Here is a 23665-nt window from a genome sequence, read left to right on the forward strand (position 1 = left end):
ATACAATTCAGGACAGATACTGCCCATAACCGATTACAAAGTTCCTCCATTGTATGAAGCCATCCCAGTTGCTCTACTTGTGCTGGTTTTAAGCCTATGTAATTTTCTTTTGAATGCATGGCAAAGGCTTTTGGCTTCTTGGGAAGATGTACTACTGTTCCAACAGCACTTGGAAAATGCATGGTTTATTATCTCACACACACACAGAGTTCCACATAGCACACAGGCAGTACCTGGTCACAGAGGCTACCCAATGTTCCCACAGACCAGGATGCGTGCACAATACACTCATATAATGAATACAGTTTGCATCGAAGATAACATGGTTTATTTCTTCATGATATTCAGATTAAAATGTATCAATGTATTTAGCAGAATACTACATTTTAGGACAAAATCATCAGTGCTTTGCAAGTCTTCATAATGTTTATTCATTATAAATAGTAAATATTTACTGAACTTTTTACATGAAACACATCTGGTTTTTTGTTTTCTTTTTTTTGTTTTTGTTTTTTGTTTGTTGTTTTTTTGGGGGGGGGGTTTCTTTTTTTTACAACATATGTTGTTGTAGAGGCTGCAACACAAAGATAATATTTCCTTTTTCCATCACCCTTAAGACCATTGTGTGAACTAACCTCTGTACTGAACCTAGTCTAACTCACTACTTCATAGTCCTTAATGCTAAAAGGAATGTATTTGTGTTCTGCCTCCCTCTTTGTTCCAAGAATAGAGAGAAATAAATAATCCCACCTTCCATCATCCTCTTCCTCTCAACATCACAAAACACAAATTTATTGACATTCTAAAATGTCACAATGCAAACTTCTTGTAAACCTTGGTTCCTATAATTATACTTTCTATATCGGATATCGCTGTATAATTTAAACAAATCTGTCAAATACAGGTCCATCTCTGTCTATGTCCTGTACATCACTAAAAAAAAATGTAAACGTAATCATTTCTTCGTATTGTTTCCTGAAGATGACCTTTAAATCATGATTAGCAAGCTGGACTTCAGTAACCCAGCAGACTGCAACAATTCTGTATTTTATCATCAGGAATTATGCACTGCAAAAATAAAAGTACCTGCAAAAATATAGTTTTGATTCTATATCTATGACTTTGGATGATCCCAAAGTTTGTGTGAGGTACACAGTATTGCACATTGCTAGGCAGTTGTGAAAAATCAGTCGCGTTGTTGGTGGGGTTTTTGTCTCCCATGTTTGTTTAAAAAGGTAAAACACACTGGGAAAACACATACAAAAAGGTAAAATCTGGGTTTCATGTTACACAAGATTTCCTCTCTTGGTAAAGCAAAACCTGTGAGTGACATTTATTGACAAGGTGATTACAAAAGCATGGCAAGGTAACCAATGAGTTGCTCAGGAAGTCTTTCGCACTTATCCAGCTTCCTATGGACTGTGACGTTTCCTCTTGATGGCAACTTCCAGTGTGTACAGTGAGAGGCTCTCCCAAACTTGCTTCAGAAACTGAGCTGTTTTAAAGTTAGACTAAAGTCAGCACTGGATGTCAGATGAGTCAGAGTACGCAGAGCTCAACTGCTCTAAGTTTAGTTTCAAAATGTTCCATTTGTCCCAATCAATGCACATTAATTTCAACAACAACAAAAAAATGGAATGTTTGCCAGACTGATGTTAAATAGTGCTCTGTTTTGTATACCCACTCATAATGAAGCATGTCACATTTATTCATTATTGCTTTTGGCCTTTGTCTTCTGTACAGCTTTGTCCAGCCTTCAAAAGTCTACTAAAAGCTATGACTGGAGAGAACATAACAAGTTTGTTTCTCTCAGTAGGACTGCCCCAGTTTAGGCTGCAGTGTGTTGAGAAGATCCCTCTTATCCAAGCCTTGGAGTGAGACCGGAAAACAAGACCAGCTTTAACTTGAAGTGGACAGTTCATTTATGCAATATCTGGCTTCAGATAATGAAAGGCACCTGCAAAAAAGCAAAAGAAGCTTTTTAAGTCATGCTGTGACAACCTCACAGCATGGGGCCATGCCAACTACAGGTTGACATTGTCATATTTAATACTGATATATCAAAGGAAAGGGACTAATATTTTTATTCCTAGGACAAGTTTGACAAAACTCTATGTATCTGGGATTATATACTGTAATGATTCTTGAGCTGACCTCATTAAGAACATGTGTTTCTAATAGTGGAATGCCAGCGGTTATTTCATTTTGGACAACCCTTATGTTTTACCTAATGGCAATCAGGTTTCATGTCTCAACAATTAATAACATCAAGATGTTGTTGACATCACTTAAGAAAATAATTATGCAGCAGAAATCCTGCTTGAACAATCAGCTATCTCACCAGTGCACAGCTTTGGGGAGAAGCAGCAGTGAGCCATTAGGATCTGTGCTCAGAACTCCCTTCCCTACAGACAGAAAGCACAGGCTGTTGGTACCTGGGTGCAGTGTTGCCCTTCCCACTGCAAATGTGCCAGTACTCACTTTGTCCGTACTGGCCGTACTGGTAGCCCGTGACGGGGTCCATGCTGTATCCCGTGGTGCTGTAAGTCGGCGGGCAGTAGGACTGGGATGTAGGCAGGCTGTCTAAGCTCTTCATGTGATCTAACCTCTGGCTGCAGCTGGCTGACACTGTGGTGGTGGGCTCCAGGCCCCCAGTAAGAGGGGACAGGGCATAATCAGTTTGAGGCTGGTGAGGCACACCACCGTGGTTAGTCAAGAGCCCCATTACCTAAGAGGTAGAATAATAGAAAGAGTTAAAATATACAAAGAACTGCATTGCTTACAGAACCACAGAAGTTCTCAAATCTATAATTTGATTTCCTAAACCAGGTAGACTTGATATTTGACCTGTGCTTTGAGTAGCTAATCCCAAGAGGAAGTAGAATTTGGTTGCATCATTCACCAAAATAAAATCTGATGTCTAACAAGCAATAAGAACTGATACTGGGGCAAATAAGGAAAAATATTTTTAAAAACTTTTAGAGTGCCTGATCCCAGCCCCAGCTGGGAGTTCTCCAGATGTTTATTCCTTGAGGACTAAGTTATAAGACAACAAAAAGCAAGTAATGGCTGTTTAACCATGCTGTCCTGCATGACCTCCAAACATTAAAAAGCTGTGAAAAAGCTCACACAATTTTCTTCTCCAAGATCAGCAATCATTACACTGAAGTCGGTTTGGAGCAGATCCCAGTAGCACTACTGATGGAACAAAGAACCCCACATAATCGTGATGTTCTGGGTGCTGGGAAAGGGGCAGAGCAGCTGTACCCCCTCCTGCTGCATGCCCTGTGTGCTGTAAAGAAATGAATGTGCATGAGTAAAGTGCTGGTCATAACACCAGTTATCGATTCCACCATCTGACTTAAAGGACACAACAGAAAGGGTCAGGCATTCCAGAGCGACTTCAAGTCAGCTGTGACTCCCTTGTTAAGCTGCTTCTACAGGGACAGTTACAAAATCAGTAGCTGAAAAGAGTTTACTGGAAAATACATGCTTGTCCCTATAAAAGCCCAGCCCTCTAGGCCATAATTTCCAGTAGAAGAGCAAGAAAAAATTTCAAAAGCATCTGCATTTTCAAGCACAAAACTACAGTGAAAATTCCTTGTTCAAAAATCCCTCCCACTACAGGTTGGTGAACATTTCCTTTCCTGGCACACTGCTATAGCACACTTTGGAAATAAATGTATGACTGAGATTTGCTTACTTTTCCTGGAATAAATTGCACTTCAATTTTGCATTTCAGAGCCTGACAAACATTCTGCAGCTTCTAACGGATGGGTGACATACAGCTTTTGCCAAAGCTGCATATTGTGATAATTTACAGGCTGTTCTTGCTCCAAAAAGGCATTACAATTATCTGTCATGTGCTATTTGATAATTATTTTGTTTTGCAGAAATTCTTGCCATAAACTAAAGAGAATTTTTCAAAATTTGAGTCCATTTTCTAAAGACTAAATTAAACCTCATCAGAACATATCTGTTTCCTAAAGTTCTGATGTTCCTCCTGGAATTGTACTTATTTTCCATGACAAACAAAAAGGTATTGCAGGGAGCTTGTGTTCCCAGCTCTGAGTTGTTTGGTTTTTTGTTGGTTTGGGGTTTTTTAATAAATACATGAAACAAGATCCAGGGATCATGATTTAAGTGGGAAAGAAGACCTATCCAAATTTTACGTGTCTGATTAGGAAAAGAGCAAGAGGTAGAAACCGAGTAGCTCAAAAAGCGAAACCCAGATACCTGTATTGAGAACACAAAATATGTTTACATCAAATGCACCCAAGACACCTCACTGAAAAAAAAAATTCTGAGAAAGAAGTTCAGTTACTACATACAGCACTGGAATGTTCACTTCTGATTCACTAAGCTGAAAAACGTGAGTTTAACCAGTGGGCGGTATTTGCTGAATGTTTCACAAACTGAAGCATTCATGCAAAAAGAAATTCCAAAATATATGCAAAGACCTCATTCAGATACTGAAATCTTACAACTTTTAAGTTATAAAAACAAGATGAATTTGGGTTCAGGATGTACGATACTTGCTGTTTAATTCAACAAATATATTCAATGCCCAAAACCTGTTAAAAGAACTTGGGGTTAGTAATAAACAACTCTGAAATCACCACAGATCAAAAAATCATGTTATCTGCATAGCATTTTGTGCCAAAACTCCCCCAAAAGTTGAAATCACTGAGCTGTCAAGTTTTTGTTCTAAAAATTGGTTTCTGAAAGCTATTAAAATTTCTATTATTTTCTGTTTCAGAAATTCCAAATACTTTTCTTATAACTTTGGAATTCAATATGGTCCAAAAATGTAGCGTGCTGAATGACCAGACAGTGCATCAGCAGAACACAGTATAAGAACCCGTGTTCATTCACGTTATATTAATTCTTATCCTTTGAAATTAACACTAATAGAGTTAAAAGAAGAGAAAGAGCCACCAAAAAAACCCCCCAAAAAAACAAAAAAAAAAACCACAAAAAACCATGGGATAACTTAAACATTTATATTGAAAATTACTACTTTGGGAAATATTTACGTTGGCAGGAGTATCATGGTTTTGACTACAGTTTAAAACGTGCAGGGGTTTATCAGAAATCTCAAGTGCACAACTCTTTCTATTCCTGTGTAGGGCCAGTGTGATACCAATATTTACAGGACTTCCCCATGTTCTGTTCCAAGTTCAAGAGCAGGGAGAAGGGCTGGGCTTGTCACAGAGTAACTCTTCTCTGCCTCAGGGCTCTCACACCCTGTCTCTGCCGGCTCTTTTAGGACCAATTGCTAATTTGGGTAAAGAACTATTTTACCAGCTGTGTATTTCAACTAGAGGTTTTTTTCATTTAACATTTTCAGTAGAATAGAACCCAAGACAAAATTATTTGGACTTTGCCAGCAAAAACAGTGAACTCAAAAACTTTTGGATTGGAAGATATTTTAAAATTACACGTTTGTTTTGAAATTTAAACCTGGATCCAGACAGACTCTCAAACACCACTCAAGCATCAGCAGCAACTCTATTTGGATGGAGATTTCTTTTCTTTGACAAACTAGAATTAGCATATGGTGAGATTTACTTTAAATTTTTTAAATTAAAAAATAATACAAGTCTTTAGGCACCATTTTATTAAGTGGTTGTGCACTTAGATATTCTGGAGCAGAACTGACACAGCAGTCTGTCTCTGAGCTGCAGAAAACTGAAGTCTGAACAGTAACCAACTTCTCAGAAATGTCTTCCTCAGAGACCTTCAGAATCATCCTGTAGTTGATTAGTATCTAAATAATTAGATTTTTGGTCATGTCTGTTTTGAAAGCTCTAAGGGATGTAGCCTCAGGGCAGGAGTCTTTGCTACGGTATGTGCCATGACCTTCTCACCCATACAAGGAGTTACAGGAAGGGCATGGCTAACTTTCACCTAATCAATTAGAAATCCATTAATGGGCCATGGCTGCAAGATGCTCAGCACCTCCAGCTTAGTGGTGCACAGGAGACACGCAAGGATCTGCATTTTGCAGCTCAGATCTTCTGTGGGCATGAGGCAGTGCAGTTCTAAGGAAGCAAACAGATATGATTGCTTTATAGTAATTAAGGTAGAAAATAAATTTATTCAATCTCTATACCATTCAAATTTCCAAATCCATGGAAAATATGTACTTCCTTCTAAATCACTTTGGGAAAGCTAAATTAGTAATTGTCAGCCTCACTGACCTAGAATCCAAGGGCTGAGCTAATACCTAGAATTAAAATGATGCAGTAACTACACAATTTATTTTAGAGTACAATTCCTATAAATACAAAAAAAAAATCAGATTTAAGTGTTTGGCTACATTTATTTTGTTCTCAGCTTTTACAAAACACACAGGAATAGTGATGCACAGCCCTTATATATATAATAAAATACAATATATGTAACTAATAAAATTATTCTATTGCAAAACAAAGGTGAAATTAGGAATGAGTAAACAGAACAGAGTGGACTGCAACAACCAAATTCTACAGAAAAGTTTTCAGAGAACACATCTGAAGCAATCCAAAATATTCATTAGGACAAGTCCCTTGCTGGTGGAACCAGCACAGAATCACCAGCTGAGGATATGATCGAGAAAGAGAATTTGAGTGATGAAAGCCTTAAAGACACATACACAATGTCTGATCCATTATCAGCTGTTAGACAATGCTTCTATTATCACCAAAATAAAGGCCATTAAACGACAAAAAAAAGCTTATTTTATGGAAATGAAACATTCTGCCTGTTAACGTGGTTGTTATTTTAGGATGTAGGACCCTCCATAGGCACAATAAAATTCTCATATGTTTTAATTCATTTACGCATGCCTGTGTTTAGTATGCTTTGCAACCATGCCTGCAATTAATATGATTTATGAGAAAAGAACATGTGCAATATTTTTTGGGTACAGTGATACTATTTTTCCCCTCCTGTGAATGAAAGATTCAATGAAACAGCTCAAGGAAAATAGTTGGCAGTTAACATATTAAGTTGAACTGACAGAATCACGAGTAAACTTTAGCACAGTAAATGATATCCTCTTATCTGACCCTGACACATTTGCAGCATGTAATTTACAGAAGTTCTGTCCAGGGAATCTTGACAAATGCTCCTAACGATGTCAGGGCAATGTTCCATTCTAATGTAAAACAGATGTGGGTCAGATACCCTCATTCATCACTAACACTGAAAATTTCAGACTCCTTCCGAGATGGATGGCATTACCTGCTGTTACCTCTCTTCACTGTAGAGAAATCTCTCAAAAAACAAAGTATTGCACAAGAAAGAACACAAAAGGGATTGTTATCATGCACTATAATGAGAGATTTTAGAGGATTAATTTAGTTAGTTAGCTACATGGATCTATACCTATAGGTTCCTAGAATGCTGTTGCTGATTCATGTTATATACATGAATATTTCTATAGAATATAAGAAACCTAACAGAAAGCATTTTTTGGCAAATGGCAAGAGCTGACAACCACATACTTGGTTGATGAAAATAAGAGCAAATGTACTAACTCTGGACATGGATGATCTGACCCTCTGCATGCTCATATCAAATGAGACCTCATAATGATTTCATACCACCAGGTGCCTACGCTGGAATTAGAGAAGGTGCATGGTGCACATTTAGGATAATTAAGAAATACCTTGATTCTTTTGTGAAATATACTTTTACCTACAGAGGATTACCAATTTTCAAAACATTATTACAATCTGCCACAAAATTCATGTCTTTTTTAAAATGCTACATCACAGAGTCCCAGAACTTAGTAACATCACCAAAATAATTCTAAGATCAGCGAATTCTTGAGCCCCTGGTTGTATGAAAACTAACCAAAGATGACTGAAAAGGTAAAACAAAGCTCAAAGATGAATGCATAATTTATATGAATTTTTATCTATAAAATTAAACATCTCACAACTTATTCAGGCAGCCTCAGAGATTGGAGTCTCATGACTTTGCATGCTCAGCTATGGCAATATTACTTAAAATAATCCATAAAAAGCCTAAATTTGGGAGTAGGTTACTCTTTGCCTGTGAACTCTCCTCCCACTTTCTATTCAGCCCTAAACACAAAAGAAGGATTCTAGCCATTATGAACACCAGCCCAGCTGTCACTAGCTCAGCTCTCACACACCTTCCCTCAACAACTAGGATATATGGATTTGTTATGCCTGAAAGCAAAACAAACCAAAAGAGAAAAGTTAAAGTTGACATTCAAAAATGGACAGTCACCTGTTTATTGTTTCTGCTATATTAATGTATTTATTACATATGTTATATTATCTATAAATGTATATTTATATAAAATATAGAATATTTTAAATAAAAGTTTTGCCCATTTAACCAAAAAAAAACCCATGTTATTTTTACACAGTAACAATTACAAAACTATTGAATCTCGTCTATTTTACTCACAGAAGCAAAAAATAATGAACCCCATTGGCAGAACTTCTGTTTTTAAATAATAAAAAAAAAAGAACAAAAACTTGTATTCATGAAAATTATATCATGTGAATTAACTTTCTTACTCACAAAGAAATCCATACCCTGTCTCATGTTCTTGGGTCATTAAGTGAAGAGTTCTCAAACGATCACGAGCAGAACATTGTTGTGGGACTTGAACCCAAATGAAACGTTTCTGTGGGTGACCAGTTGAAAGTAATACAACAGAAGATATAGGGAAAAGTATAATGAATTAATAGTTGCTTTTTTTCATTGCTCTTGTGCCTCTTAATGAGGGAATATAAGTTTTTAGCCCTCGGTTCCTGTGCCTCCCTTAAAAACAGAGTTAACAAGACAATATGAACATATCTGATTCGACAGCTGCCATCAGTTCCATACTTCAGGTTAATGAAAACCAAGTCCTTTCAAAGACTTAAGAGAAGCCCATTGCTTAAGATCTATCTCACCAAAAGGAGTTAGAGGGTAACTCTTAAACTCAGGCAGTGAAATGTTTTGACAGTAGAAGAAAGAAACCTGGAAACAGCTTGCATCTTTACTACTGTTCATGGAAAAGTTTGGAATTTTCTTATCAAGATTATTCCTGAGCTCCAGGTAATAGCATGAAACTGCAAACTTTGTTAAAGACTGTTATGATCTCCTACACAGTCCATTCAATATTCAATCCACTTCCCATTTTAAAAGTGCAGCCTTTAAAGCTATGGCTATGATTCAATTAGAGGGGGAGAAAGTAAGGAAGAGGAAAGGGTAGATCTGAGAAGTTTTCTAGAGGGCATGGAGAAAAAAATATTATGCCTAGCAGGAGACAGGTTACACACATTTGTTCTTTTCCCATTAAAACCTTAACACTGCAGTACTGTTTAAGCCTGGATTATCCTACAGGTTAAATATCCTACAGGTTAAATATCCTACAGGTTAAATACAGGAAGCACATGGCCTCATGGGCAGCAATCCAAGCAGAGTACTGCTGCTCCACCTGAATCCACAGCAGCCAGAACAGCACTCTCCAAACCAGCAAACTGCCTGACCTGGTGTAGGGCAAACTCTTCTGCTCTGACAGTAATAAGAAGCACATGACGAGGTCAGGGGATGCCGATGTACACCGGAAAAGCCTTTTCCCTTATCTTAAATGAAGCAGTTCAAAATATTGATATCCTGTCTTTAAAACAATCTTCTCTTTACTAAGACCATGCACCTGCAGTTGTGAGACAAGTGTTTCTGCAGTCACTGTTCTGCTTCACATCAAAAAGCCAGTGATGACCACTAATCATAAAGTGCCATGCCAATCCAAAAGAATGCCTAAATCCTGTATATGTATATACATACACATACATATACATACATATATACATACATATATATACATATACATACAGATATGCTACCCCCTCATAATTCTGAATTAATAAACATTTGTTAAAAGAAAGTGCACTGAGCAACTAAAACCTAATTTGAAAAGGAAATACAATATTCCCATAAATGTATGCATGAAAGGCAAGAAGCTGCATAATAGGCATAGAAAACAGAAAAATATGCAATTTACATATATTACACACTAATAATCTCTTTTCTGACATATTTAAAGAGCTCTGGCTGAGATAGCATGCTTGCAGTTGAGTTGCTTTTTCATGAAATACAAACAAGGACACTCCAGGCTGCAAGCTCCCCAAGACATTAATCCTTGACTCTTTCCAACAAAAGTCAACCCATTGCATGCCTGCAAGACAGAGGTTCTCTCACCACATCCAGCTACTAATGAATAAAGCAGATGAGCGAGGAGAACATCTGAAGGATATCTGCAGATTTTGTCTTGATATTAAAAAGTGCAAAGTATTAAACAAGGTGGAACTCTTTCTGTTCTCTTCAATTTTTAAACAAGGTCAACAACATTTTAATACCCAGCTTGCAAGACAGATATGTAATGGAGCATTCTGCTTCCTAGAACTGAGAAATACCATCCCCTCTCACCCCCAAATTCAAGGCTAATGCAATAAAAATAAAATTACATCACCCTAGGTGTCTCTGATTGACCTCTGCCTCCACCAGTGCTTGCCTTAAATACCATATTTGTTCATCATATTCAAGAAAAAAGTTACACTGGAACCATTCTACGTAGAAAATAATGCTTCCCTGGGTTCTGTGTCAGACCCTAATTTGCAATAAATTGATGTCAAAGGGGAGAAAGAGATTTAAGTCTGGTAAGAACATGATCCTGTGAATCTTAGTATTAGATTTTGTTCTGCATGTTCTAGGGGTGTTTTTTTTAAATCACAAAATATTATCTGGGCTTCAGACAAAGCCCCCCTTGCCCCTCCCCACTACAGTCACTGCAAATTCAGCTTTAGACTCACAGTTTGTCAGGAGCACTTGCCTGCAAGAGACACATGGATGGGTGGAAACATTATGTTAATTGCTCACACACCCAGATTTATTGTGGTTAAAAATGCACTGGCTAGTAAATAGACCCTCTTTCTTTCTCATCTATATTCCATGCACACAGGCAGGGCAATGCAACATGCCCACTCAGCAGGAAAACTCTTGTTTCCCTTTTTCATGAAACCCCAAATGCAGAGCTGGCTTTTGACTTTCCCTTACCTCAGCCTCTCTTTCAGCACCTCAGGAACAGCCCTGAGGAAGCATGGAGAGGGGATGCACAGTGACACACCCCACAACTAAGGGACATTTCACACACTAACATGCCCAGCAGCTGAGGCTCCTTTGGGCAACAGGAGTTTCACTGGTTTACTACAGTCCCACAATTTGTTGCACATAATTTACACGTCTGAGGCTGTATCACACTCCCTTATATAAACACAAAGTCTGAGTGTGTCACTTTATACATCTCTACATTTTATACAGGTCTCTAACTCATTGTTCAGGCACCAGAACTGATACAGAGGAGCTGTTGGTAACACCACATGAATTTAGGTCTGAGTTTTTCATTTGTTCTTTTGATGGGAAGATTTTTAACAGCTGTTTAAGGTAATCATTCAGTTGCCAAGAAGTTGTTCCAAATCGAAATGGATGTAAGTAATCTCTATGCACTGAGCAATGAAAGCACAATGTCAGCTTTAGAGGGATCAGCATCCCCCTAAACTTGTTGGTAAGAGCTGCTGTACATGGCCAGAAGTGCTAAACACTGGGTCAGAGAAAGGTTTCAAAAGTCTAAGGGAAAAAAAAAACATAAAAACAACAGAAGTCTCATAGTGTAAAGACAGGGCTGGGTGTAAAAAAGTGCAGAATCTCCTTTTGATTACATCAAACCTCAAATCAGCAAGACTTTGGCTGGAGGAAACCTAGCCTCACATTTTTGTCCCATTTTGCCCAGCCATCACAAGATTTCTTTGCTGTTGTGCTCCACTTCTCTGTCACAGACAATAAAAGCTTTGTGAAAAGGGGAAAAAAAAGATCACATTTTCCATAGCCAGAACCAACACGCATTTAAATTGACACTAACAACTACTCTTTATGGATTAACGTTGGAAACCAGATAGATAATTATTTCAAAAATGTGGAAGCCTTGCACACTATGAAAATAGCCATTAAAAAAAAGAAGCAACTAATATAATGTCATGGTTTTTGTTGCAATTTGCATCTAGAAATCAGAATTCTTTCAAACAAAATCTATTCAAGTCTTGCTGGAAGTACATCCATTTGTTTTTCTGTTGGTATTTTTTTCCTGAGGTTTCAAGCCATAAAGTTTTGTACCCCACTTTATGCTATAGGAATCTGTGAATCTTAATTACATTTACCATTACAAAAAAGGGTTTATGAACTTTTGCCTTTGGGCAAAAATGTTTATTTCATTGCCTTTGTTATTCATTCTTTTCAACTCCAGTGCCTTTGAACTTTTCAGCTGCACAGAGTTATCACCGTTGCACAGGAACCAGGAACTGCACTCCCGAGATGCAAACCACAAGTTGAAGAAAACGAAGGAGGCAAAGATATACGAGTCGTTATTTTGGCCACCCTTTGTGCCATTAAAATCTCATTTTCTGCCTATTAGAATGCCCTCTCCCTGCTTAGGCAGTGGTGATAGTCAGTGATTAGTGTGTAATTGAGTATAATTGTCTTTTCACTTTTCATTTGTGTCATTCTGAGCTTCTCTCTGTTTTTCTAACCACTGAGAGGAAAAAAGGGTAGAAAGCAGATAAAGCCATTAAAACTCTCACTTTCAGCCCTGAAGAGATTCCTGATTGTAATTATAGATTGCATCCTCTTTGTGACTCCTCAGAATTTAGTGGACATCTCTTTCCAAGCACCTGAGCAAAGCCCTTGCTAATAAAATAAACTACCATCTATTCAAGCTTTAACTAATAATGTCAGCTTCAGACAGATGCCGTGTGTAGGAAAATTTAACCAATCTTTTGACACTCAATTATCAAGGCAATTTATTAACATGATTTCCTCAAAAGAGCTCACGCAAATTAGAAAAACAATTATAGTATTCATGCATTTATATATTGCCAAAGACCAGTAATACTCCTAATTTATGTATTTATAACTAGATTATAGCTCATCTCAATACACATTTCTCAGTCCTTGGAACTCTCCTCATACAACTTGCTCATAATTTTCCTGGACCACTTGGTAAAACCTTGATGAGGTTATTTTAAAGAGATATTTTATTCACAGAAAAAGTACAAGATCTATTTCCTGTGCCTAGCCACAGATCTTCAGAAGTACAGCAGTACATTACAAATGCTTGAAAACTGAATGCAAACATGAAGTCTGCATGATTCCGTTATAAATCAGCTGAAATTAAATATAAGCTATGACTCTTGATTCAGCCAGTAAGAGGAGAAAAAAAATTAAAAAAAAAAAAAAAAAGGAAACTAGCAAACTGAAATCATGTGGCTTATATAAAGAATACATTATGGTTTAAATTTGGCAATTCATTATACTGTGGCCTGAGGGAATAGACTCTCTGGTTCTGGTATACAGCAAATCCTCTGTCTGAAAACACAGGACTGACCTGAGGTGAGAGGCCATTGCCAATGGCAGGGTTCATGGGATTGGAGGGCCCGGACGGAGGCACAAAGCTGTCTGTATAGCTGGAAAATCCATGCCTCGTGCTGGGGAGGCAATAGGCAGAGCTGCTCTCTGGGTTCGAAGGGAGGCTGCTTTGGTGTACAGTGCTTGGAGGGAGAGGCTGAGGTCTATGGACGGTACTGCTTGGATCAGACACGGCTGGAAGCAGAAGAAACATGTTGATATGTTTTCCTCCTTTATTTCTGGCATAATAAGTTCATTATGTGAAGTTCAGCTTAAGAGAACTGCATCAGAACCTGCATCTAAATACTGGTTAAGTAGAAAAGTACCTCTATAATATTGCTGGATATTTAACTGACCTGTGAGTTTACACAAAAAATCTTAAACAGACTGTAAATATCGTAACAACAGACATGCGGTTTTCGGACAACCCTTAGTGAGCACATACTGTCAGCAATATTTTTTATATATTTCTATATATAAAAACAAAGGAAAATATTTATTTACTTATAAGACTGGTAACGAGCTTTCCCCTCCTGGCCATGGCTCATAAATCCCACCACAGTTTGTATCAAGCCTAGGAATGGATGGGAGAAGCCCTGGGCTTTGAAAAATTCCCTCAATTAGTACATACACCAAGAGTTAGCATCCAAATCTCAAGAAGGAAGCAATAAGAGTACATAACTTATTTTATAAAATCTCACCCATAAGGTTTTTATTTAATAGTAAAATCTAACAAAGCCTAGATTTGAGGGTCTGTTCCTTCCTATTCAAATCCATCAAAGTTCACAGAATTTCTGATAACATTAAGAAAAATTTTTACCCTACTGAGACTGGCTACTGTCTGATGTGAAACAAGGTGGTCTGAATAGCTGCTTTTTCCCACCACCAGATAAATATTCAGAGTATTTACAGAAGTTCCAATGCTTCATCACTGGTAGTCACAATGAGGACAGAGTGCACCTGCCTCCTTCTACACCACACCAGACACTTCCAGCAAAGCAGGCCATTGCAGGGGCAGGACAGGGATGAGTGCACATCACTTTACCAGAGCTGCATGACTGCTGGGCAGGAGGTGATTATTTCTCTGGAGAGCACCCTTCACATGGAACCACCCCTTTCTTGCAGCAAAACAAATCTGAGTTCTTATGTGCTTAAAATAAGCAGGCTTGCAGGGTCATCCCTGAGTCAGACCCTAAATTAGCCAACACATTAGAAAAGAAAATATTTCTACAACAGATAAGCACAGGAAACCCCCCAATAACACTGTTTTAACCAAGTACCTGTGGGCTACTGTACCTTGCGGTATGGAGGTGGGTTGGTAGGAGGGCTCAGAGAGCTGATATGTTGGCAAAGTTGGCATAGCACTGGGTGGGAATCCTCCAGGGATCAGATGGTTGAAAGCCATCAGTTGGTTGGCTCCTGCCTGTTTCCTCCATCGGGCACGACGATTACTAAACCAGACCTGCAAATGTTTTAATATGAACATTTGAGTTTTGCACATTTAATACAGATGTATCAGAAATAATGGCATTGTATTTCAAACACACTCAGTGTCTGAGATGAGAGATGCAGAAGATGCACACTGAACTCAAGTACTCCTAGACAAGAAAGGTGCCCTTGGCACACATTTCCGTGGTCCAACAGATACAACAAAGGAATTCTGATCCATAGTTTCCTCCCAAATACAGCCTCTCCTGAAAAAAAAACCTGGCTATTCTTTCAAGCTTTAGTGTTCTTAATCACTATAATTATGGTGCTGGATTTAATAAGAAAGGGGAAACCTCTCCACTTAATCTAAGTGCCAGCCATTTAGTCTATACTGTACTGTCTTTATATTTAATTTGCTGACGAGTTAGTGGCATCACTTAATGCACTGTTAGAAGGGGTGTGTACTTACATATTAGGACACTATATTGTCCTAATGACCAACAGAACTCTAAGCTTTTAATTTGAAAAATACAAGCCCCATGTACAAAATACACAAGCAAGTTTTCCCTCCCAGCAAGATTTCATGTATTCACATATGTACAAAACATCTCTTAATAAACTTACAACAGTAGGTCAGAATTTCAGTGCTAGATTAGCATTTCAGAACCACTTTGAAATCCTTTCGCAGGACAGCGCACCAACCAGATGGGGTTTGGATTTGTGGGACATTTTAGCTATAAATCTGCTTTTCTTCACATCATTCTCAGTTCATGTTTTAAGTTTTCCAAGTCTTGGATGGTTCTTATTACCTCCAAGACAGGAAGAGGTAAGACTTCACAAATGCAGACATAATAGGAGTTGCAAAACACATTTGTTAATTTTGATATTATAGTGATTCCACACTTCACAAATTGGAAGGGCAAGGAGTCAGTGCAGGGGTGCCTAGAGCAGGGTGCAGGCACAGTGCCTTGTTGCAGGGTCAGAGCAGGCTCTTGATTACAGCTCTCAGCTCCATGGTGGAGCACTGAGGGAAAGAATGGTTGTTTAAGGCAACACAGACCGCACACATTTGTAAACAAGCAGCCAGTTGCTCATACTCCTACACCCTGAAGCAGCTGCAGTGCTCATCTATAGATACAATCAATTAGATAAGACCTGAACTGAGTGTTAACATCTGATAAAGTAGATCTACACAGCTTTTAAGGCAGGCTGGCCTGAAAGCCACTGAGGCATGTTAGCTGATGAGCCACATACAGATGTATTTGTATAAGACAGGGCTCAGATCTGTAACTCTTCCTGCAAGCAGCCTTTGCTGGCTTATGAATCAAGCATCACAGACTGGGATTCTAAGTTTAACACCATTTACAAACCATGAGTGGCCCTCATATAAGAGGGGAACAACATTTTGGGCTACACTGCGGGCTTCTCCTCTGCTTGCTGTTTCATGACAGGGGTGGTGGGACTCACTGAGCCATCTGGTTTCTGACATAGGCCATCTGTCACCATGTAGTTTGTTCTGACTTCATCCTCCTTTCAGAATGACATGCTCAGTTCATACAGCTGCCTCCTCCTTTGGCTGCAACATCTACTCCTCAATTATACACTCCCACTCCGGTTTAGGATACAGGACAGAGGGATAGGTGGAGCCTCTGTTCTATGTCACAAATCCCTCTCTTGTATTTTGCTGTACATACTAACCCCCCCCCTCTGTCTGCACATGAACCATGTCTGAAAGCAGCTGGCAGGGACAAGGAGTGGGGTGGAGATGCAAAACCTGCAATGAGCAGTAGTTGGGGATGGGTCTAGATTCAGCCTGTAGAGCAAGAAAGAGACCTTGCTAAAGATCGAAAGAACACTTAGGAAGGATAATGGAGGTCAAAGAGTGACCAGGGAACAGAAAGCACTTCTTGTAATTAGCTGACCCAGGTCATTAACGATGGCTTTTTTCCTTGACACTCTCTCTTCTTCAGGTCAAGAGGGTTATCTGATGATCTCTAAATGCTTCGGGAACAAGAACTGACTACACTGTGTAAATGGATTTCACTCAGGAAAGTGAGGTAACAAGATTTTGTTTCCTCTACAGATAAGCATTTGCCTTCAAACTCCAGATCTTTACTAAAATGAGTCAGATCCCAAACTTTAATTCAGTAGTAAGCGAATTACACAAATGCCAAGTTTTATACTTTTATTTACAGACAGATTTTTGGCTCATTTTATAGACTTGCATTTTTTCCAGAACTGCAGCTACCTATTAGACATCCCTGAAAGGGACACACTCAATGGTATCATAAAGTCTGCAGCAGCCACAAAATGAACACCCTTGTGCAGAGCTTTGTTGCCACCTGGAGCTCCATTATATAAAGTGGGACTCTGCAGGGGAGCAGAAACCTGCCCAGGCTGTGCAGAAACAAGGTTGTGTATTGCCGCCTCAGTCCTGTGTGATTGGGATGTGCTAAATGAGTGTTACTTGACAGGCACCCATGGCACTGGCACAGTCCTCTGGCACTGGCCCCTTGCTTTCCCCGGGTGGCAGGAAGGCAGATGGCACCTGACTAGCACCAGAGTTAGTCGAAAATTAACTCACCAAAACCCCTTGAACAATTTCAAAACTGCAGAGGACGTTTTACTGCCATTAGTACCACACAAGCTCACCACTACAGAATGGTAGAGGCACATAAGAAAACAAAAGTAAAAAAGCCACCAAATCAAGAAAAAGTTACTAAAAACTCAGTAACTGAAACCTAAATAACTCAAACTTAAATATTTTATTTACATTTTATGTGATGCTTATTAAAATTAGTCAAATGTATCATGAAAAAATCTGTGTACACTACTACCACTAAAGGAATCTTGAAAAACTTTGCTAATCTCAAGCCAAGACTTAAAAATAAATCTAGTCACCACAAGCCAGTGTGTCTGCTTAGAAACATATTGTAAACACCTGGGGAAATATTGTCTTTTGTTTGTACATTTCCAATATGATTTAAATACAATGTCGCCTTATGTGCAACAGATTTCAACTTCCACCAACATAACAAAATCCTCATCTTATGAGGGGCCTTTTCAAATCTAGCAGGCCCCCATAGGATGTTCCTGTTCTTCCATAACCTCCTTTTGAGAGGCACACAATCATCACCTGGATGCAGGGATGCTTCCAGTACAAAGCAGGCCCTGGAGGAGATCTCAAGTGTCATTCTGTGAGAAAGTTCCACCCTGCAGAGGGCACAACAGAAATCAAACTCTAAACTATCTAAACATGGACAGAGGAAACACGGCCTGGCTGAGGGACCCAAGCATTCAAAAACTATGTCTGCACAGAAACCAAGTCATACTCATTTTAGTGAGGCTTGGACTCCTTGGTTCCCATGTCACTTTCAAAGATGGAATGTAAATTATCCAGATGATTTGGAAACAAACCTGAATCGCAGTGTCTGGCCAAAATTTATTATCTTGAAAATAGAACTGAAGAGAATGAAATATAGGACAAAAGAGGGGAAAAGTAGCCCTTTAAGTACTGGAGGCTCCAGTTTTTCAAGCACCTGGGACTGGACTGACCAAAAAAGAAATCACTCTGCACCAGAACAAAAAAACTGTATTTTGCACCAATGTAGAGTGGATAAGGTGAACTAATAGGTTTCTTTCGTCTCTATTTCCTAATATTTAGATCCTGCCTCTTATTATAATTTTTTCTTAAAGTAGTTTAAAGTAGTTTGCAAGTGATCATGCCAATATCTTATTTTGTTGATCTCAACAGGATATTCTTCAGAAGATGCATTTATTCACTTGGGAACACACTAGTGTAATTAGCCTTGACATTTTGACAGTCTGATCGTAAACACAGAGTTCTCTATGTGCTTTTAAGGCAAAAAGATCTCTGATTCAACAGGGCAAAACATTCAAGATGTGAATGTTGCAAAAAACCCGTGGATATTTTTTTATACAAAGTCCTGACCATTGCAAGCATGAGTGCCAGAAACACACAAAGTCAAAAGACTGATGTATTGTTAACGGCACTTCTAATTTTAGATGGATTTTAGATGGGGGAAGGGAGGGGTCGGTTTAGTTTTTCCTCATGATATTTTTCATGGTAACTGCCTCCCCCACCCTACTACTCCCCACCTCTGTCTTCCCACAAAATTCACATGTTCAAAACAAAGTCTGACTATCCTGGAAGCCGGAGTCCTTGGCAGATGTTCCACCAGGGAAAGAACGTGGGCTGTGCCAGAAGCAGCAGGGGTGCCTTGGGAAGAGGGGGTGCTGAAGAAGGAAACTGCAAACAAAGTTGAGCTGCACCAGCCTGGGCAGAGCCAACTCTGTTACCTTTGCAAAACACGGCAGTGTGACTTCTACAGACAGCCTCAGGGTCCTGCAGTCCCTACAGATGTCAGACCTCGCTTACTTCAGCAGCCCTTCGAGGGTGTGCACAGGAAAGAAGTTTTTATCTTCCCTTTTCTGTTTTTTTTTTGCAGTAGGGTGAATTTCCATCCTGGATCACCATCAGTACGATGAGCTGCAGGGAAAGCACTGCCAGGGACCAGCCATAGGATGAAGAAAGAGTAGAAATAGCTTTTTAGCACAACTAGTTGGAAAATCAGCTTGGCTGTGACATCTGCACACCCCCAGCCTCATAGGAATAAGGTCCACTGTGTACAGATGCACACCATGTTCCCTCACAGCACCCCAAAGCTGTGCCCAAAGCCTGCTGAGAGCAACATGCCATGGCCACCAGTGGGAATGACACAAGGCTGAAGGTTCCCTGCCTGCCAAAGCCTTCTCTTTATGAGGATGGGAAGTGATGCTGTCTAGGATACTATGGGTTATCAATGTGCTGGAAATCAGAGTTCTTTGAAAACACACTGGGGTGGGAGGGGGGAAATAAAAGCAAAAAACATACCAAACAAAATCCCAAAACGAAAAAAAAAAACAAAAGCAAAGAAAGTCAAAACGAAACCCAACACACCACACACAAAATAAAACAAAAAAATCAACACAGACCAAAAAGCCAGTAGACTGTGCCAAAGTGATTAGGGACTTCCAGCCACCTCCCAGTGTGATCCAGCATACTCAGATCTCCTAGGTTTCTTTGAGAAGACTTTGACTCAGTCTTACAATGATACTTCTAAAAAACTGCAGTGGAATAGTTCTGGAAATTATTGAGTAATAAGCAAATTGAACTGTGTATTTATAAGTTAAAGTGACACTAATTAGAGCCCTTAGGCAGCAGGGACCAGAAAGAGACAATCAAAATCACATCCCTCTTTTCCTTTATATTTAAAAATGTCCTCTTGGGTCTGCATACGAATGCAGTTGGTTAATTTCCCCATAAGAATTTCCCCTTTACAGGGGAGGGGGGACCTGCAATTACAGGGTTATCTACTGCAAGGATGCACACAGCATTTTCTTTCTTTTGCCTTTTTATGATGCAAGAGGTTCGGTCTCAAGAAAATGCATCAGAAATTCTCCATAAACCACATCAGGAATAACTGTAAAGATCTGCTGAAAGGTCTTAAGTATTCTTGAATCCATCCTACATTCTTTTGCCCCATCTTCCCATAGGACTGGGCAGTTCAGTGTACAGGCTCAAACCACTTCAGAGGGGCTGAGAGCAAGTTAAGACTTTTTTTGGCACAGATTCCCCCTCCCCAGTGATTTTTCAGGGAGTACTTTTCACTGTTTTCTACTGAGAAAAGACTATTAAAGCTGAGAAATTGGACTTCAGAACCTTTAAACCTTACTACTAGCTCAAGAGTCATAACTTCTCTCACCTTTCCTCTCACTCCTCTCTGAACTCTTTCCCTCCCTGTACCACAGTGAAATGAAGAAAATAGTATGCAAGCACAACACTTAAAATATATTTTTAAAATAATTTTTCTTCTAGCTACTGAAGACTTCTGAGCTCTTGGGACTTATTTGTTGAGGTCATAATAAGGTTTTTACAATAGCTTACAATCTGATTACAAGTTTGACATGGGAACATTCAATTCCATGCTAGTAGCCTGGAGAGATCTGCCTAAATTTTCAGACATGCTCTGTTGGTAATTTTTTTTTTTTTTTTCAAGGAAATCAATTGAAAACTTGGATTTGGCTGAGAAGAAACTCTTCAGGGTGGGAAACAGTCACGATTCAGAATTGTTCCTGACTTGCCCTACTTTTTCACCATTATTCATGGACAAAAAAGAATCCAACCAAATTTTTCCCACTGCATTTTGGAGTTAAACAGGGAGGCCATGTGCCAGCTGCTTCTCACAGCAGGGCCTCCTGCCCCAAGGATCCATACAGCCAGGGCACTCCTTAACATGATCCAATACACAAGTCTCATGCACCACATTTCTGGCAATTTGGGATGCCTGCCATCAACACACAGGCTCAAAAGATTTGCCTGCATGGCCAGCCCCCATTGGCCAAGGCAGGCTCCTGGCTGGCCACAGGACAAACCTGAAACTTATTTAAAAATCCTTTGCCAAAAGATTGACGTAAACATTCCCCACCACCAATCTGAAACAGGCCCCAAGCTGCTGCCAAAGCTTGCCCAGTTCATCTAGGTCTAAAAACAAGCCTGATGTGGGAATCAAAGGTGGCCAGAAAAGATACTACCCGCTTCATTCCTTATGCACCATTTGTTAGAGAAACCAAAACTCCACAGCCCTGAAGCTCAGAAAGAGCTTTTGATCTACACTGGAGATAAATTCACTTTTTAAATTTGCCTTCAGATTGTCAGTAAAAACAGGCCACAGACCTCACGAGCCTGCAATGCAACATAATGATGGTTTTAATGAGGTTTTAAACTGGACGGGTAAAGCACTGCAAGGTTGTAATTTTACTCAAAATATGCAAATCTTTAACTTCACATTCCCAGAGTATTACTATTTTTTTATTTTTAAATGAAGGGTCCTCCTTTGGAACAGTGCTTATCTTTCTGAATTTTATCTGATAAATGCACAAGACCAAATAACTCTCCCCTTCCTTCTGCATCTAATGTGCAGAGAAGAGCAAGTGCCTTTGGAAGAGGCAGCAGAAGAGATTGTCCTGGCTCCACATCACATCTAGGTTCAAACAGTGGAGGGAAGGACTCAATAGTCCTTGAGTGGCAAGGCACTGCAGGAGGAATTTCAGGGAGCATTTTAACTCTTCATTACACCCAGTGCTGAAATATTTGCAACAATTATAGTTACACATCTCATGACTCTTACAACGTGGAATTTGTTGGAATGCTTCTTTCCCCAAAAGCCTTTCCTGTCCCCATGATTAGGTGCACAAAAAACATTCACAGTGTAAAGACTGTTTTCAGTTGCTTGTAGCTCTCAAAAATTCCCCTTAGGGGCTGACATGATTTAAGCTTGATCCTAGACCAGAGGGAAGTTTTTTTCTCCACCTCCAAGCAACTAGGTTAGAAACATGCATTTGGTTACCCCTCAGCAGTGGCAAAGTGAGAAAAAACATGGTTCAGTGGTTTAAGACTCTTCCTTTCACAAGAGTAATAGACAGCCTCAGGGAACAGAAGGGAAAGGGGAAGCACGGGGGTGGCAGGGTAGAGAAAACAAAACATGAGATGCAAGTGCTACACAGAGGGACTGAGGGAATAGCAAGGTTCATCCACTTGTAATCAACTAAATAACTACCTAGACAATATAAAACAACTCTACAAAATTGGATCTTACAGCTCCAAAGGAAAAAAATAAGTAAATTTCTGGGCTTAGCTGGATTCAGGCTGCAAGAGCCAGCTCTTTTAGATGATGCTTTATTGGGAAGCAGTCAAAGAGATCTTTGTGTATATATCCATATAAAATTTGCTATCTCTGATCTCTGTCATACTGTTACCAAAAAAAAGAAGTGTGACTAAGAAAGCTTGAATACTACTTCAGTATGGCTATCCAGCCCTCTCAGCCTCAAGTCTTTTAGGGTTATTTTCTTTTTACAGGTCGTCTTTTATTTCATGCCCATCATATGTGGCTATTTTAAGGGGCTATAGAGAGGTGCTGAATGCTGATAAGGCAAATCCTATATCCCTTAATCCACTGCTAAATCACTCTGCCAGCCTTCAAGGGTACCAGACAGATGGAGTGCACTAGGAAACTGCCCACAGGCTGGTTACTTCAACCCCAGCTCATCTTTAATCCAGAAAGGTTTTGTTCTGGTATTTTAATCATTGATTGACTGGGAACTCTCTTCCATGCTGGGTTAGGTAAAATATCCATGTCAGAGGTACTGGGGAATTCTTGAGGCTGTAGATCATATGAGCAGTGTGAGACAGGATGTGTCTCGAGGGAACCAAGGAAGCCATGAGGAATGTAAAAAGTCATAGGGTTAAAGCCACATTAAGACAGCTGTTATGTTAATGAGAGTTCTGCTTTTCTTCTAGCTGTAGGTCATTGATTTAGAAAAACATGAACAAGGTCTTTTTCATTTTATCATATTTTTCCACTGAAGGTAACATAGACCAAAACATCATATCCTAGATCCCATTCGTCTTGCTAACAACACTTATGAGGCAAGTTATCTTTATTATGTTTGTGTGCAAATGATTCCCAGAGCTTGATTTGGTCTTACCTGGCCCAAGTCTATATATGAAGCTGTTTTGCAAGCATTTCACTCAGTAAACATGTTAAGAAAAGAGTCATGCACCACTGAGTTTGCCTTCCAGACAAATTCATCCACACATCTGATTTTCTCCCGCAGTCATAACAAACACTTACAAGAAGTGTGGTGTGAAGTCTTCTGCAAAAACATTTAGCAGGTAAAACTCAAAAAGTCTGGACCTTTCAAGACAGAT

At 39.3% G+C, this 23665-nt stretch overlaps 1 protein-coding gene across 3 annotated transcripts in view; it reads right to left on the reverse strand.

The window, feature by feature from the left end:
* Positions 1–250: 250 nt before the first annotated feature.
* The window catches only part of PAX3 (paired box 3), a 74892-nt gene continuing 51477 nt past the window's right edge, over positions 251–23665 (reverse strand). For 2 of the 3 annotated variants that reach the window (XM_069024718.1, XM_069024717.1), the window contains exons 6-9: positions 14764–14929; positions 13448–13662; positions 2482–2728; positions 251–1957 (exon numbers count right to left, since the gene is read on the reverse strand). In XM_069024718.1, the coding sequence (XP_068880819.1) occupies positions 1923–1957; positions 2482–2728; positions 13448–13662; positions 14764–14929 (663 nt within the window). In that variant the 3' untranslated portion in view covers positions 251–1922. Of the gene's footprint in view, positions 1958–2481; positions 2729–3129; positions 3293–13447; positions 13663–14763; positions 14930–23665 lie in introns of those variants that run through there. The other variant, XM_069024719.1, reaches the window with a different exon arrangement.

The sequence above is a fragment of the Aphelocoma coerulescens genome, chromosome 9 (genome assembly GCF_041296385.1).
Source record: "Aphelocoma coerulescens isolate FSJ_1873_10779 chromosome 9, UR_Acoe_1.0, whole genome shotgun sequence".
NCBI classification, from domain to species: domain Eukaryota; kingdom Metazoa; phylum Chordata; class Aves; order Passeriformes; family Corvidae; genus Aphelocoma; species Aphelocoma coerulescens.